The sequence below is a fragment of the Melanostigma gelatinosum genome (assembly GCF_949748355.1).
Source record: "Melanostigma gelatinosum genome assembly, chromosome: 1".
NCBI lineage: Eukaryota > Metazoa > Chordata > Actinopteri > Perciformes > Zoarcidae > Melanostigma > Melanostigma gelatinosum.
In genome coordinates this window covers 23284804-23302264 of record NC_136634.1, presented here as the reverse complement: position 1 = coordinate 23302264, position 17461 = coordinate 23284804, and the positions used below count along the sequence as shown (strand labels likewise).

The following is a 17461-nucleotide window of genomic DNA, read 5'->3' as shown; positions in this document are numbered from 1 at the left end:
TCAGCAACATCAACAGGACAAGAGGTAGTTACGTTGTTATTGAGCCTCCATAGAGTCGCTAGAGATGTCACCACTTAAAGATGTAAAATTCCCACCTTTAATACCGTCACAAAAACAAAGGCAAGTCATTAAAATATCCAAAAATATAATATAGTTTGTTTTGGTGTTGTTTGTTTTCGATATGTAGCAAATTGGGACTACAATTTAAATGTCGTGGTACAACCCTGTCCTACAATGACAAATGAAAACCCTTGTAACCTCGAAACCTTGTCAAAGTTTTTCATATGGTGAAAATATTATGGCTATTCCATTATTGTAATTTACTAGCTCGTCATACATAGTAGAGCTACTAGAGTTAGCATTAACTACGATGTGCAATGTATCTTCGATCTGTTCTTTTTTTTTAGACTTACATATGACCATAGTCGACGACAAAATGACACTCATCAGACATCAGTGGAAGGACAAGAAGGAGAACGTGCCGGTGCTGTTTCTGTCCAACCTGCAGGGACAAAGGTAGAGGTTCATAACACCTGGCAGAATTTCACTCATGAAAATCCCACTTCAGTTAAATGAATGATTATCAAGTAGTTACCGGTACATGTTACATGCTGGCTGCGAAGATGATTGAGTCACTATCAAAGCTGCGTGTGTGTGTGTGTGTGTGTGTGTGTGTGTGTGTGTGTGTGTGTGTGTGTGTAGTTCTGCTGGACAGGTAGCAGTTACATTTATTCAAGCCCAGGGAGAAAGCCTCAACTCCTGATGCACCTGGAGAACTACATGACCAAGGAGCTACATACTATCAGCTCTTATGAGCCAAAATTTCAGGAACTGAAACTACAGGTGCTGTTTTTTTCTGTTTTTCTACAATAAAACCAGAGGAATTACCATAAAAACATTGTTAGAGGGGGTACTCACATATTTCAATCTGGCCACAGGTCTACCGTGATGTCTTTGGTTGTTTCATCAAAGAGTTCAAAACCTACCAACCGATTCTTTCTGCCATCAAAAAGGAATATGAAAACACTTTGGGTCTGTACCTCTATGATCATTTTCATTTCTTAAGAAGAACTCGATTGGATGCGGTGAAGTTACTACCAGGCAGCCATCTGAGTTACATTTAAGAAATTCAGCAAGAAAAAACTGAGACACTATAAAATGACACCTGAAATGTACAGAAAAAACGAAATCTTTCAGAAAAACAGAGAGAGCATTACTCTAATGCACAATCGTCTAATTTGTTATTTAAATGACAGAAAATGTTTGAGAATTTTGAGTCTGCATCAAAATACAAAGTGACTCACAACCACGGGACACATTTTCTATTTAAAGTTATAGTTCATGAGTCATTGGCAAAAATATTGCAAAATGCCAATTTCACAATTTTAAGACTCTTACGATCTGAAGTGATAACTTTTTTAATTAGTTTAATTGAAATTTGATAACACTTTTTATTGTTGATGAAGCAACCAGCTCTATTATTTTTCGGTGTATCCTTCAGTTATTTAGCCTGTAAAACCTTGAACATAATGGCAAGTGCCCATCCCAGCTTCTCAGATACTGAGGGGATTGATGTCTCCAGATCGCTCAATCACTTACTTTTCATTTGACCAAGTAATTGTTTCAGCCCTAGAGTTTCACGACAGATCATTTTGATGCATTTTCCATCTGCTCAGCATGTCAGCAGGATAAAAACCGAGAACTGGAGCCGCTGCGATCCCATCTGAGGCTGGTGACGGAGGAATGCGACAGAAGGATTCAAGCTCGCTGGGCAGAGGAGCAGGCGGAGATTGGAGCCTTGAAAAGGGAGAAGCAACAACTGCAGAGGGACGTCAAGGCCATGACCAAACATGACTCTCAAACATGTGTATGGAAATATGAAAAAGTTATTTAGGGTCACAGGAGAGGTCCCTTTACCCCCCCCCCCCAAAGCTTTTGGTTCAGATAATAAGGCCACTATATCTTCCATTCCTTTCCAGGTGGACCGTCTGCAGTCTGAACTGTCCAACCAGTACCTGCAGTACCGGGAGGAGCGCGATGCCCGCCAGTTGCTGATCTGGCAGCTCAATGATGTAACAAGAGGCTCTGTGAAGGGGGAGCATCCTTCAGATGAAAACACAGGTAGAGCTGGAGCGGTTCCTCGATGATTCAGTTCGTCCATTAACTGAAAGTGAATCAGAAACTATTTTAACAATCAGTTCATCATTTTGAGTCATTTTGTTCTTTAAAAAAACTTTTTTGCTGAGAAGCAGCAGTCATTTAGCTTAGCTTAGCTTAAAGACTGGAAAGTGGGGGAAACAGCTAGCCTGGCTTTGTCCAAAGTTAAAAGCCACACCTGGCACCTGTGAAGCTCACGAATCAACACATTTTATTGAGTCAGTTTTATCCATACAAAAATGAGTTGAAAAAAAATGACGAGGTGTGGTAGTAGTGCTGGACTATTTCTTGACTTGAAGTCACTGCATCCCAAGAAATAGTCCGCCTGCTGTCTCTTCATAATACCGTCCAAACACGGTATCAATCTTGTCATCTAACTCTCTGCAAGAGAGCAATTCACAAAGGCACATTGCCCAAAAAATTATTAGCGCTAACATGAACGATACCTTTCATGTTTGGAATTTAACAAAATAAGAGGCTCATCTAAATACCTAAGCTATACAGTCAATTTTCAAATGTAATATATAACAATATAATATTTTGTTCTGGAATTTGTTTCCATATTGAAAGAAGGGGCTAAGGACTCTGTGGAGCTGCAGCTCGCTCTGAAGGTGTGTCGGAAAGACCTGACTGAAGCCCAGGAGGAGCTCAACGGGATGAAGGCGGAGTACTGGGATGTCGTGCCAAGACGCAACTGGGACACCCTGGAACAAACACACAAACAGAACCTCCTACAGGTGGCCACATGTAGAAATATATACTGTACACACTGAACACACCTGCATGTACACATACACAGAATGCATGATTTCTGAATGTTAACTGTCTCCACCGTGGTTTCGTTTTTGTATTGTCTGCGGTGTCCAGTTGAAGACGCTGCAGGGTGACTTTGACCAGTTGAAGAGTGAGTATGACACCCTGCTGGAGCTCCACAGCAGGGCCAGCGTGCGGATTGAGACGCACGACCCTGTCACTGTGCAGGTAACACCAGATATTCAAAAGGGATGCTTGTGATCAACAGGTACAGAGTTGTTTCTCCAAATTTGAAACAAATTCGTTTTTTGGCAGCCCCAAAAAAGAACCAAAAGAACCATGCTATTTTACACTAAATGTAAGGGGACACAGCTAGCTTAGTTTACCTTAGCTTAGCATAAAGGCTAGAAACAGGAACACTACAGCCTGGCTCTAAATAAAGGAAAAATAAGCATTTTTTCCAAAATGTTGGGACTGTTTCTCGTAAAAGCTGTTTGATTGTTTTTCAGATGGAGAAGAGTTTGTTTCATGGGCAAAGCCAGATTCAGTCCGACCACCTCGAAGACCAGATCAACTCCGATGCCCCTAAGAGCGGCACACTCACCGTCCAGGAGTTTAAGTGATAAAAAAATATATGCAAACAGAAGCACACACACAATTGCAGTCACGGAAGTTTTATTTACATAGATTAACAACGACGAATAACACCCTCTATCATTAGAACCTCAATTCAGAAGAAAACGTCACAAATACATCCTTTAGCAGAAAAAAAGAGTTTTTTTCTCTGTTTCGGTTTTCCTCTGTCAAAAGAGAGTCTTTTGTGTTCATGCATGTTTGTACAGGACGGCCCTGAGAACAGCGTTCCCTCTGAAGTCAGATCAGGAAATAGAAGAACTTGTGGACTCGGCTCAACGCGAACCAGACAACAGCGACGACACCATCTCCTCTCAGAGACTCCACAGCCTGGTATGTACCACCAGAGGTTTCACTGTCTGCTCAGGCTGATTGGAATTTATCTATCTCACAAACTGTGATCTTCGGCCTGCATCTGCAGCCCCTCTAAGACCTTTGTGCGCTTATTGGGTGTAAACATTGAATTCCACTTAAATATTTACAAAAAGTATGATCATTGAAGCAATTGACAATATACAGTGCATTCAGAAGATGTTCATACCCCAGCACTTATTTTCCCATTTTGCAATGCCGCAGCCTTGTGCGTTTGAATCCGTTTTTTCCTTCAGCATATAAACTCCATACCTCATAAAGGCAAAGCAAAAACAATATCTTAGAACTTCTTTCTTATAAAGGAAAAAAAAGAAACATCACATTGACATTCAGACTCTTTGCTGTGGCGCTTTCCTTATTTTAAACTTGCTCAGGTGTCTCCCATTTCTCTGGATCATCTTTGAGATGTTTCGTATTTGGAGTCCACCTGTCGTAAATTCAGCTGATTTGGAAAGGAACACACCTAGATATACATATACGGTCTCATGACGTAAAGCTGCAACCTATCACAATGTGCAAAAAGTGATGGGGTCGGAATACTTTCTGAATTAACTGTATTTTTGAGTTTGAATGGGCTTCTGCACATTGTCTAAGATTTTATCTCTTGACTTTAATGCTCCAACAGCTAGCAGAATCCGGTGCGAGAGCCTTACCTCCAGCTGTAGAAGAATCAGAGGAAAATGCTGCATCAAATCCCTGTCCAGCCAGCGACTGATATAATCTTGTCGAATACATTTTATGGATTATTTGTGAAGAAGGTGGGGCAACTTGCCGGCTTAAGGTCATGTCAGAAAACCATGCTGTATGCAACCTCAATTCTTGAATCACAGACAATTGATTGTCCCCACAACACTTTTTTTTTAACAGTTTCTGATATTTAAATAACTGCAAATGCACGTACAGTTATGTTGCAATATCACTGTCTGCTTTTGCTGATTTAAAATAAAACTGTCATTAACCTCCATTGTAGTGGGAGCTGCAACAGAAGCCTCACAATGTAGATTTGTTTGAGGAAATGTGATTTGACTGACCCTGACCCTATGACGTTATTATAACTGGGTGCCTTAGAGAGTGGGTTGCAACTTGTCAAAAAGTAAATAAATCACTATGAATGTATAATGGTCGGTCGGATGGTTTTTTGTTTGTATGTTTCTTGCACGCATAAGCTATTCGTTACAACATGTTCATTTCCAATATATTTGTAATTTTTCATGAAAACCTTTACCTGTTACTAATAGCTATACATTTGATCCCTGACTGTGAGTGTGTGTTGGTGGGTGGGTGCGCGTGTTTTTCATGTCTTGCGGGGACATCAATTTGTTTACACAGTTACATTGTGAGGACTCGCCTTCCTTATGAGGACAAAATGAACGTAAATCATCAAAATTCAGGGTGAAGAGTCGGTGTAAGGTTAGGGTAAGGGTTTGGTTGGAAGCGGTCATGGTTGGTCTCCAGGAAATGAATGTAAGTCAATGCGATGTCCAAGAAAACAAGAAGAAAACACAACGTCAGTGGGTCAAGTAACGAGTAAACACAGGAGCGGAGGCAGAAAATTTGTACTTCTACAAAGATGGCATTTAAATTAAGATATATTAGAGTATAGCTGATATAATTCACATGCTGTGTACTGCATGTATTTACATGCTTACTTACTTTCACCACAACCTGTGAAACACCGACAGGCCACACTGTTCATTCTGGTGTGTAGCAGTTCTTACAGCTTGAGAGCAGATAGCAGTGCAGATGGTGCATCTGCATCAAGAAAGTGTTGCAAGTGGCCGGCCTCAAAAGCCCTTGAAGTACGTGGTCTGGAGAAAGAGATAAATGAATGTGTGCTGTTTTTGATAAAGTGGCCACCCCAGATAAACTCTTTTCAGCCATGGACAGTAATCTGTAAATGCAAATTTTACAGTTTCTTGTTGAGTGTTTGAAAATGTCCTGCAGTCTTTTCCCCTAAAAGTGTTGCCATGTCAAGTTGCCAAAAGATAGTCTCATTTTCTTCGCCGCTACAATGCAAAATGCATGCAGAGGATTTAGACGTTTTTATATACATTGTGACAGGTTTTTTTTTTTATCTATAACTTCAAATGTAATTTCTTAAAGTGACAGACTTCACTCTGAGGCAAGCTTTACGAGCTGCACCGCTTTTGGAAAAAAAGGCTGAAAATTAAAGTACACGCTTACAAAACCTCTTCACACATCTAACCCCAGACATAACACAGAAAAATGTCTCACAACCAAATCAAAAATAGTATGAGAAAAGATTCTAACAAGACACATGGCCGCTATATTGTACGAAACCTAAGCTGTGGAGTTTCGGAACGAGGTGTTTAGGGCTTCAGTAGCAAAACCTCGGAGCACACTGAACCAAATAATAATGTTTTATTGTTTATTAATTCAATTTATCATATTTTTAAAACCTGAAATAACTGCTTTTTTGCCACTTAGGGGCAGCAGAAATATGTTGTGTACACAACACTGACATATCATCGCCTTCAAACTTGATTATTCGTTGGTTATTCACACATCCAGCGGGCACAGAGCAACATTATCATTCATTTGAAGTGTGTCCGGCCACCCAATGAATTTTTGAGCTTTCATTCTGGAATTAAGTGATGGTTTGACAACCAACAGAATGACATTGCCACCCTAAGAGCCTTTGCACGCTAAGGACTGTGGGTCAGAATAGCCAGAAAGGCTTGCACACTGCAAAATGCGACCGTATTTTTGGCATACTGCATTTGACATATTGGGACACACTACCGTAAATATTTTTCTAACATGCCAAATTCAAGTATGATAGTGTGAGTAATGGAACGCACAAATAGTGTCATGATCTGCCCCGCACCTAGCTTATGCTTTTCCTTTGTTTCATGCCATTTATTCTGACTTTTTTTTATGTTTCCCGTTTTATTTCGTGACTCATCTCTCCTCTCGTTCCAGATCACTTAGCTTCGAAAAGCTGGAGTCAAATTCATTGTATGCGTAAGCGTAACATGGCCAACAAAGCTAATTCTGATTCCTGCCTTTTGTGTGTTTTCCCGCCATTTGTACTTTGTCTGCCCCTCTCTAATTAGTTCCACCTGTCTGTTATTAGCCCTGCAATCACCTGTCCCTCGTTAACACCCTGTGTTACGTAGGCCTTGCTTTTTTATGTTTTCAGACTTTGTCCTTGTCAGGTGTATTTGCACTGTGATGGCTGGAGAAACACCAAAGGAACTACACACAAAAACATGATTCAGAGAAGAATTAGATCCAAAAAAAGTCTTCACTTGCAAAAAGAGGTTCGGTACACGGTAAGTCGGTTCCGAAAAGAAGCAGTGGTAACCAAAGACGCCTGATTAGGGCTGAGTCCAAAAACTTAAGGCTCGATCATTTCTGTACTCCTACTACAAAAACTAAAATGGAACGCTACTCCCACCCATTTGGTTTATTTCACAAGTCTGAGTTCCTACTTGGGAACTCTTGGTAAGTCAGTTTCCCCCCAACTTCCCCAAGAAGCCGTTGTCTGACGTCACACAATATATATGGTAACCCATCAGCTAAAAGGCGTGTGTGTTTTGCATGACGACATGTTAACAGGTGGTTACGTTCAACAATCTCTGATAGATACTTTCTCTGCAGTATAACAGTATAAAATGACAGAAACAACATGGATGGAGGCTGCACTGCTGAGAGTTCAATTATGCTTGTACTTGCCAAACAATCATCAGTTTGTCCCGGTCAACCATGGCTTTTGTTTACGTTTGACGTTGTGAACGTTGAACTCTTCGTCGGAAGTTGGAAATTTCCAATGGGAAAATTCAGACCTCCAAGATGTCTGGAACGCAGCATAAATGCACGAGGAAGGGTGATAACAAGGGACAGGTTGAACTTATCAGAGAGGGGCAACAAACAAAAATGGCGGGAAAACACAAAAGGCAAGAAGTGAAGTTTTATAAAACAGCGAGTAACAAAATACAACAGGAAATGTTTAACATGACTGAATAAATGACATGAAACTAAGGAGCAGGATAGATCATGACACATCAATCACACAGTGTGTGATTAGATGACTTGCCAAAGAGGAACCAGTCCTCCTTGCCACACCTCCACTCCATCACGGCCAATACAATAGCATGCAGAACCCTCCTTCACCGGTGTGTTGGCTTTCAGGCAGCACAGCCGCATTACCAGACACCCATAAACATCTGTAACACATAGCCCTTTTTTATTTGTCCAGAAAGTGCATGTTTGTGCATATATGCTCTCTGTGGTCATGGTGCACAGCAGAAAGGAGTGGAACGGAGTTCTTCTCATCTTCTCAACCAGCCAGCTGTCAGCTGGTTAGCGAGCTAGCTTGTAAGTGTTGGGCTCTGACTATATGGCTTCAACATGTGCTGTTGAGCAAAGAGCCAGGCCTTCCCTTTTGCAAGCAAATGTTTCATCCTGATTGTGGTTTGAGGAGCACCAAACCCCCTCTGAAGGAATTTCACATTAGGGTGTGAATTTCCTCCCCCCCAAAAACTATGGGCTCCTGAAGTCACCTGAATGCACCGCTGAAATCTCATTGGCCGAGAGCCAAGACACCCCAGGACCCCTGTGGTTCAGCCACTGTTCTACAAAACTGCCTGCAGCTCCCATCTCAATGCTTTTTCCACCGATCCCTCCGGGGTAACAGGAGGCACGCCGCAACGTTGTTCCTCTTTTTAACCAAAATCCTAGGTTTCACAGTTATATTCGCTGGCCACATTCACCAAACAGGCAAAATAGAGTCTGGGCAGAGTTAGAGAGAGTTCATTTGTGTTTATTTTATCTTGTTTACGTGCTTAAAGTACTGTTAATTTTTATAACGTGGTGTATGCTTAATAATCGCAGACACTAACGATCGCTGAGATCGTTGGGGTGATGTAGAAGTAGCGTGTATTCCATGCTACTGTGATCTGTGTTGAGCGAGCCGCCTAGTGAGGTCGAAGCTGCTTCTCATCAGTTCAGGAGGTCAGAACCGCCGACTGAGACAAAAAGTCGCTGTTCTCTCCCCTGGCTGAGAGAGCAATCTTAGAGAATCGTAATCGCTTGTTTTATTTCATTTTGTTTGGGTTCCTTTCCCTTCTCTTTTACTAACACACACACATATAGCTTTGAGCTAACCTAGCTACGTGCTGAACAGCTACCAGCACATGTAGACACCGGATCTCCTGTTGGCTCTCCGCCATTTTGGGTCTCACGCATGAGAGACGTCACCACACCCCAACTACGTCACACGTCACTGAGCTGTTCCCTCGCTTCCCCCCCCTTTGCTCACACATACCCACCCACACACACACACACACACACACACACCCCTCTTTTTTCAATAGTCTGTTGATTTTAGATAGCGTGCTCATGAATGTATAGTTGTTGTTAGTTTAGATATTAGTTGACTAGAACATTAGTATTAGAACTTAATAAACTCTGTTGTATTTTAAAGAGCAGCTGTCTGTGATTACTTTGTGCATGCGTGTTGTGATAATAACTGTATATGTGGTCTGTGCTCGAACTTAAACCTTCACTTGCACTCTGAATGTGTAATAGTACTCAGACTAGTGACATTGTGAGTGAACTCTAATTATGAGACTTAGTTTTATCGTTTGGTTGTTGGTCCCTGTTCGCAGGGTGGTGCCCCGTTATTATTAATAATCATTAATAATTGTTACTTACATCAATAATTCTATTGATGTCAAGAATTTCGTTTCTTCGATGCTGATAACCCAAACACGCTCCTTTACGTTCCCTACATAAGCTTGTAAATTCCACCATGCTTTCAAGTTTAAACAAAGTTGTCAGTCATCAGGGTCAGAGTCAGAGTCAGTTGTCAGGGTGGCCGGGCTCAGCCTTAGAGATAGGGTCAGGAGCTCGGTCATCAGGAGGGAGCTTGGAGTCGAGCCGCTACTCCTTCGCGTCGAAAGGAGTCAGCTGAGGTGGTTCAGCATCTAATCAGGATGCCTCCTGGACGCCTCCCACTAGAGGTTTTCCAGGAACGTCCAACTGGGAAGAGACCCCGGGGAAGACCCAGAACACACTGGAGGGATTACATCTCCCAGAACGCCTCGGGATCCCCCAGAATGAGCTGGAACATGTTGCCAGTGAGAGGGAAGTCTGGGTCAGCCTGCTGGGCCTGCTGCCACCGCGACCCGACCCCGGATAAGCGGAGGAAAATGGATGGATGGATGGATGTCAGTCATCCGGCGATAGCAATACACTTTCGTACGCTATGACAAGTACGGGTGGATGAAGCATTAAGTTGTTAAAATGTACTAATTTACTTTGTCTATTCTTTCTAATGTTACTACTCCACAAGTCAATTTGATAGTTACTGCAAAACCTCGCCTCAGTGACATGCCATAAGTCGGTTTAGTTTATGGAAAAGTTAGCCCACTATAAGGGTCGCAATGGCAATGATAATAAAAATGGCCGCCGCTCTGACCATCCTACTACATTGAATTGAATGGGAATGGCCCAAACCCAATCAACACACTCAAGGACTCACAGACTTTGAGGGATGTTGCTGCAAAGTCCGTGAGGGTTTAGGGCTGTCCCACTGTCAAATCGTCGTGTGTTTGAGGGCTCTCTCGCAGACATTTTGAGCCCTTTATGACAACTTTCCATAAGTCCGCATTTCTGCAGACTCTGCCTAAGGGAATTACCCACAACTCATAGCGTCGGGATGTCAATGCCAGATACGTAAAAACTGGTTCAGCCTAGCATATTACATTCATATGGAAACATTAAGGATTATAGATGGAAAATAAAAACACATGAGAGCAGAGGACTATATTACACACCCGGTGTATTCATGTATGTACACCATTTCCTGCCCTTACAGCCTCTCACACTCAACCAGGTGATGTCAGTGAAGTCCCTGAGAGTTCAGGGTTTAAGGATGTAGGAGGGACAGTGGGATTGGGCAAAAGTCTGTTCTACTTTTATTGCATTTCTATGGTTTGTAGAGGTTAAAGCTGTATGTACATTATTCTATCCAAAGTGTCAATGTGGAGTTTAGAGAGACCGACAAAATGTCGTTCAACTAAGTGGCTGAATGGGGGCCCACAGCAAAACAATTTTTTTCCAATATTTATATTTTCATGTCACAAAAAGAAAATGTATGCAATATGACATAGACGATAAAATAATCAAATTAAACTATGTTATGCTACATCAGACAAAACACAACGCTAGCTTTTTATTTATTTATTTATATGCTAAATTCAAATGGCTTTATTAGCATGGCCATAACTAAATACAATCGTGAGACCTCGAAACGAATCAAATGTCGAAAATTGAATAGACTACAATCCCCACAAACCACCGGGGCTAGTACGGCTTTTGAATGCGTGACTCCGAAGAGAAGCGGACACTTCACTGTGCCATCGTGAAGCAGACCTCGGTGTTGGTTAGAGGTAAGTTTATTTTAATTCTTTTTAAGACGCCGTCTTGGGGAATAGTGAATTGAAACATATGCGAAAAACAAAAAGTGATACTTTAGTCTGACATTCGAACAAGTACAAGATGTTATAAGTAGTTTAATTGGCTGTTCCTACCCGGGTTAGGAAAAACGTTGGGCACGCCTATGTAGGGTAGCTGTGCGCGCGGGCCCGGAGGGAAGCATCAACACTTGGCGGAGACGGGGTATTTTTAGCAACCAGGGAAATGGCGAACGCCAGCCAGCCAGCCAGTCAGTTAGCTAACGCGTGGAAATATGATGTATCTGACGTGTAACATTAGCCGGTGGAGAGGCACGCTAGGGATAGGAGCTGTTACCAACACAGGCTAACGTTAGCAAACAAGACAGCTCACATGCTACTAGTAGCGGCAAGCTAGTTAGCTTACGTTAACTAGCCATACGGTTACAAGAGCTTTCCCGTTTGAAAACGTCATTAAACAAGGGTGTGTTCTTCTCCCCTAGCCTTAACTGCTTTTCAGCGGAACAAGGACTGTTTAGGTCTTTATATAATATACTTAATCGCTAGTTTACAGAGCTCTCAGATTGTCCCAGTGTATAGTTATGTTGAAGCACATGACTTGTGCTGTCACTGTCATCTAAGTGGAGAGACCAGCAGTGCGTTTAGTGAAAGTCATTTTAATGCTTGTTTTTTTATATAGTGTGGTTGTACTCGTACGTTCTTATTCTTTGTAACTTGTTATCGTTCTTTGTTGTCAGTATCAAGGAAGTAGTCACTTAATTTTTTTACAGAAAGTAAGTCTGCTGAGTAATTTTGTTTCAAGTAGAAATAAATATGTGATCCGGATAGGTTAGCTATATTTCTGCCTCTTTTCCATTGGTTTGTACAGCGTAAGGGTATACACTGGACTTTTGCTACAAGTGAATACAAGTACACTCTGCCTGTAAGGTTATAATGCATTGTAATGTATTTACAATGCATTTTTGTTGTAAATGGTTGAGAAACTATTTCTGAAACGGCTCCCTTTCTGTCTCTCCATCTTCCCAGTGTGTGTTGCAGGGTGATTCAGGATGGTGGACCAGCCTCTGTGGGAGCAGATAGGATCCAGCTTTGTGCAGCACTACTATCAACTATTTGACTCAGACAGATCACAACTCGGAACTATATATGTGAGTGTGACGGAACAAAGCGTTTGTCCAGTTATGAGATGTCGTACCACAGGGCTGGGCTGCACTTATGAATTCACTTTCTGTTATGAATATGAATGCACACACAAGTCTAACAAGATCTTTAGTATGTCCAACACTAGGTAATCCCAGACAGCCTGCTTAAAAATGGAGTGGGGCTTGTTTTTATGTGGTCCCACTTGATCAGTAACAAATTCATTATGAACACTTTTCCACACAAAATCTATGAATTGAACAATTGGTCAGTTAATCGATGGACAGAAATTGAATCATATTCTTATAATCTCTTGTTCGTTTCGGTTGTGTTGCAAGCAAAAATAACAAACTTATCTCCGGTTCCAGCTTCTCGCATGTGGGGACTTCTCTCAGTCAAGGGTGTGAGGAAAAACTGAATCTTTGCGTATTTGACTTTGCTATCTGGCCAGCCAGCGCTTCTCAGATTGGAGTGAGACAAGGAGAAAAGGTTATGTCGGCATCTTCGCAATAAAACATCTTTGAGTCTTGGCCAATCAGCGTTAACATTTCTAAACGTCTTCATTTCCCTCCAACTTAAGGCTAAACTTTTGCGTGTAAAACTTTGTCGACTGTTAACGTTCGTCATTATTGCGATTTAGGAGGGGGGAAAAACGTGACCACTGGGCTCCAGACTGTGACCAAAATGGTCACAAATTCGACCGCCATATGTGATTATTCTTTTGAGAGTGAGGTAAAATTTTCACACATCAAATTGTCTATGTCGGACCTTTTTATCTACAATAGGGCTGCAACAACGAATCGATAATAATCGATTATTAAAATAGTTTTCATTATCGATAATCAAATTTCATTATTGATTCGTTGTGTCGCGTGATTATTATGCCACTCAATAAGTCGCAGAGATGTTTGAGAAAAAAAAGAGCGGCGCGCAGGTTGTGGAGCTTCTAATGACGACCAAGACACGTCTGGTTTTGAACGGAACACTACTTCCTGAAAACTGCAGTTTAACAACTGTTAGTGAACAGGCCGCGCTCTTGCACCCGACATATGCGTTAGGTTTTCACTTATCGTTACTGTTGTCGTGAATAAGCACGTATCTACTTCCTGTAGATAGATCACAGTAAAATCACTTCCGTTTTCATGCTCTTCACAATAAAAGTAAACATGCGATCAAACAATTTACAACAGAGGAAAGAGCATCGGGGAGACCCTTAACGTTGTTCTGAAACATGGCGGAGGCAGAGAAATCAGTACGACCTCAGTCGTCCAAGGTGTGGGAGCATTTCACACTTAATAAATTGAAAAAGTGTGTTCATTGCAAGATATGCAAAAGCGACATAATATGGCACGGGAGCACCACGGTGATGATTCAGTTTGTGAGTGTAGTGTAGAGAACAAGTTCTGACGTTCAAACAAATCCTGTTCATTTTTCTGATTTGTATTTTTCTTTATTTTTTTTTGAAATTATTTGTTGTTCTGACAGCTCCGGTCCCTTTAAACAAAAATATACATATTTTTGTGCACATGTGTATGTTTTTTGTTAGTTCATTTGTTTTTTTTTGTTTTTTAATTATTACTTTAACAGCTCAGGGATGTTCAAGGAGCAACTTGTTTGTGCACTTTCTGAAGATCAGTTCTGTTTTTGAATAAAGGGTTGGAAATTAATGCTTTAAAAGAAGAAAAAAAAATTTGTATCCGATTAATCGAAAAATAATCACCCGAGTACGACTTGTTGGGTTTTTTGATGAGGCCCTATTTGGTAGACCCTTTTTTTTTTTTTTTTGTTAATCTGTAAATAGCATCCTCTGTAACTCATCTCCCCCCCCCCCCCCATCTCTCTCTGTCTTGCTCCACACAGATCGACGAGTCATGCCTCACATGGGAAGGACAGCAGTTCCAGGGGAAAAAGGCAATTGTTGGGAAACTCGTTGTGAGTTGATCTGGTAACATATTCGAGAAACGTGTAACAGGTGGCCCAACTGAGAAACGCACTGGCAATGTCAGTCAGTATGTTTAAGTGCAACCAAGAAACCAGATTATTCTGAGGAGTAACGCATTTACATGCACTACCTGTAACCTGTTATTGTAAATGTGCAACCGTCAAATAATGCGATTCCTCCCCAACCTTTTTATGGTAGTAAAAAAATCATTATTTTCAGTTGATGAATGTACTTAAAGATATGTTTGATTTCTTCTATTCTTTCAGTGTCTGATATATCTGTATTCATTTTCCTCCCCCCCTGTCTGTGTGTGCCAGAGTCTACCCTTCCCAAAAATAGTGCATAGTATAACAGTGCAGGACCACCAGCCAACTCCAGACTGCAACATCTTGAGTATGGTAGTAGGACAGCTAAAAGTAAGTCACACTATCATTTACACCTTATTTTAAAATATGTCCTGTTACAGCCAAATCATCACACGTTAAACTCAAAGTTATATAAAAATATGCAGACAGGTAATCTCATTGAGACACAGGGTCTCATTTGTTGAGAGAGACACAACAGTAATACGATACAGACAGGACATTCATATAAAGAAATGCTAGCTAGCAACTCATTTCCTGTAGGCCAGGATAACCTGGGTGACGTTATTGCCGTTAGTTTCTCTAACTTGGCAAAGAAGGAATTACATGACTGTTTCTCCACAACTCGTCGACTGGCTTTGATGTGTACACCCGATATTAAACCACTGTACTACCGACTGTGTCCTGATCCCCTGCTCTTTCTGTCTGTGTGTTCGTAGGTAGATGACGATCCCGTCATGGGTTTCCATCAGAGTTTCCTCCTGAAGAACATTAACGATGCGTGGGTGTGCACCAATGACATGTTCAGGCTGGCCATTCACAACTTTGGCTAACCACCGGCACTTATCATCTGGTGGGCAGGGGTGCCCGTAGCGAGGGGCACCACTTGAGTGAAGTATGGAGGGAGGGGAAGGAAGAGTTGGGGATGGAGAGAAGAGAGGACACTCGCCTCTCCCTTCTGCTGTCTCATTTACGCCTGCTTGACTCTCTCAAACACCGGGTTCTAGATGTCAATCACTGAACCTCATCCAGGTGGGTTTACAGACGGCCCCAGCTAGTAGAACTGCGATTCATTCCTTTGCTGAGAGCCAGCTAACTAATCAGATGCCCCTGTCTGCCACGTCGCTGATCTGCATGACGCCGGGAGTCCCCCATTACAATATCTACATTCAAGGCACCAGAGAGAGATGAACAGCCGAACGACGTCATTTACTCCAGCTCTGCTCTCCACCTTTTCTTAATTCAAACCCGTTCTACTCTGTTAACTCCACTGCTATCAAATCAGTTCTGTTAACGCTGTTTGTTGCCTGGTTTGTAGATCACGTTCAGGTTCAGAGACGGTTCCATCAGTTCTGACTTCTTGTGTTATAAGTTGTTTTTAGATGCCACTTGTGTGTTGCCTTAGTGCGTTTCGTCTTCCTTTTACACAATTGTTAACTTTGCCATGATCCACTCTCATGCTTGGAGTACAAAGTTTGACCGCACTGTGTGAGTGGCTCCTGAATATTCTCTCTCTCGCTCTCAATCTGTCTCTCTCACACAGACATGTCTGGCAGTAAACATGGCCTACAGCCACGTTAGACAATAAAACCTGGACTTTTTTTCTTAATGGTGTGGCCTTGTGTCTCCATGTCATTCTCTGTGGCCGCCCCCCCAATCCTTCATTTATCTCTCCACTGTGCTCATTATTGGAAGATGCCATGAGTTGTGGGATTTGGAGGGAAAAAAACGTGACTTTGTGAATCCCTAGTCAGCCACAGCTCAGCTGTAGCGGAATATTAGCAGGTTAACAGTGTTTATCCTCGGTTGCTATTCAGCCAATTGTCCGACGACGATAGAAAATGTTTCAATAAATTGCCAAGATCAGGCCATAAAGTCACAATTTTAAAACGTGGGTAGGCATGAATTGCGGCAGGCTTATGCTAGTTTACAACTCAACAAGCTCGTTCAGCAGATTTGCTGAACCATCGCAAAAGAAAATAAAAATTTGGAATAGGGGTTGTAACTTATCAACTGACGTTTCACGATCTTGTGTACTTTGTTCATCATCCAAATCAATCACTGGGAACACTGTCTGTGTGAAGGTGGGGCTCTATGAACAGAATTGTTATAGCTGGACAGAATGCATCGTAACAGGATTTGCAGTGCAGGAACACTACCAAAGCAGCACATTGAAAACAATACACCACTCTGAAGGCCCGACGGATAAACACGAAGCTCCTTTGACTGCGCAACGAGAAATGCAAAGTTAATAGCAGCAACTTCACTCAGAAACTCTGGATTTTGGGGTGGTGGGGCTGAGCCATTGGAGCAGTTATGTGTTGGGTAGCAGAAGAGTACAGGATGTTCATTTCAGCATGGGGAGCCCAAGAAAAGAAAACACTGCTGTCTGTTCCCGAGGAGAGCTTCAGTGTCGAGTCCAGTTTTTGGATTACAAGGTACTTGTTTGAGTCCACCCTCTTCACTTCCTTCATACCGGATTGGTAACTCCTGTCCACCACCAGTTCTTTGATCTCGCTGATGTTGAGTTTCAGGTGATTGTTGCACCATCAGAATCAGCGCCCATCTAGCGCAGCTCGCCATCAGTCCTCTACTCCCGTGTGTTTGTGTGTACGCGCACTTAATAAGTAGCATGTACAAGGGCCCATCATAAAAGTGTCGTTCCTTACGCTATGTAAGTCCCCAAGTTGCGCCCACTACTGGTTGAGCAACTGCAGACCTCTGCATGTGGTCAGTCTCATATAAATTCTTAGTGTTGCCGACGATTTGCTGTTCCACCTCAAATATTACTTCAGTTTTCCCATTTGTCTGTCTGCACATGACCCAAAAAAAGGAAGTCACATAATAAGGAAGCCCAAATCTCCTGATTGTTTTTGTTCTTGGTCATCGAACCACTTTGTAACACTAATAGAGGTTAACATGTTGGGGTGGAAGTGTTT

General features: G+C 42.0%; 2 protein-coding genes across 3 annotated transcripts; both read left to right on the top strand.

Annotated features, from left to right (window-relative positions):
• Positions 1-752: 752 nt before the first annotated feature.
• Positions 753-4630, top strand: tsnaxip1 (translin-associated factor X interacting protein 1; the record flags this gene model as incomplete). Its single annotated transcript, XM_079285074.1, has 9 exons — positions 753-843; positions 939-1032; positions 1677-1867; positions 1980-2121; positions 2731-2894; positions 3025-3138; positions 3420-3529; positions 3753-3876; positions 4541-4630. Exons 1-9 carry the CDS (start codon positions 763-765, stop codon positions 4628-4630), a joined length of 1110 nt encoding a protein of 369 aa, XP_079141200.1. The 5' UTR covers positions 753-762.
• Positions 4631-11262: 6632 nt separating this feature from the next.
• On the top strand, positions 11263-16131 carry nutf2 (nuclear transport factor 2). 2 transcript variants are annotated; one of them, XM_079292753.1, is made up of 5 exons: positions 11263-11333; positions 12384-12505; positions 14358-14429; positions 14757-14855; positions 15242-16131. In XM_079292753.1, the coding sequence occupies exons 2-5, from the start codon at positions 12407-12409 to the stop codon at positions 15353-15355; spliced, it is 384 nt and encodes a 127-aa protein (XP_079148879.1). In that variant the 5' UTR covers positions 11263-11333; positions 12384-12406; the 3' UTR covers positions 15356-16131. The 2 variants fall into 2 exon arrangements, with proteins under 2 accessions (XP_079148879.1, XP_079148880.1); XM_079292754.1 differs by lacking the exon at positions 11263-11333 and adding an exon at positions 11687-11820.
• Positions 16132-17461: the final 1330 nt, after the last annotated feature.

What these genes read in the sequence shown, in the direction of transcription:
- nutf2 (XM_079292753.1), top strand. Translation starts at nt 12,407, where the DNA reads ATGGTGGACCAGCCTCTGTGGGAGCAGATAGGATCCAGCTTTGTGCAG. An exon ending in CAATTGTTGGGAAACTCGTT is followed by an intron (nt 14,430 to 14,756) that starts GTGAGTTGATCT and finishes TGTGTGTGCCAG; the next exon opens with AGTCTACCCTTCCCAAAAAT. An exon ending in TGGTAGTAGGACAGCTAAAA is followed by an intron (nt 14,856 to 15,241) that starts GTAAGTCACACT and finishes GTGTGTTCGTAG; the next exon opens with GTAGATGACGATCCCGTCAT.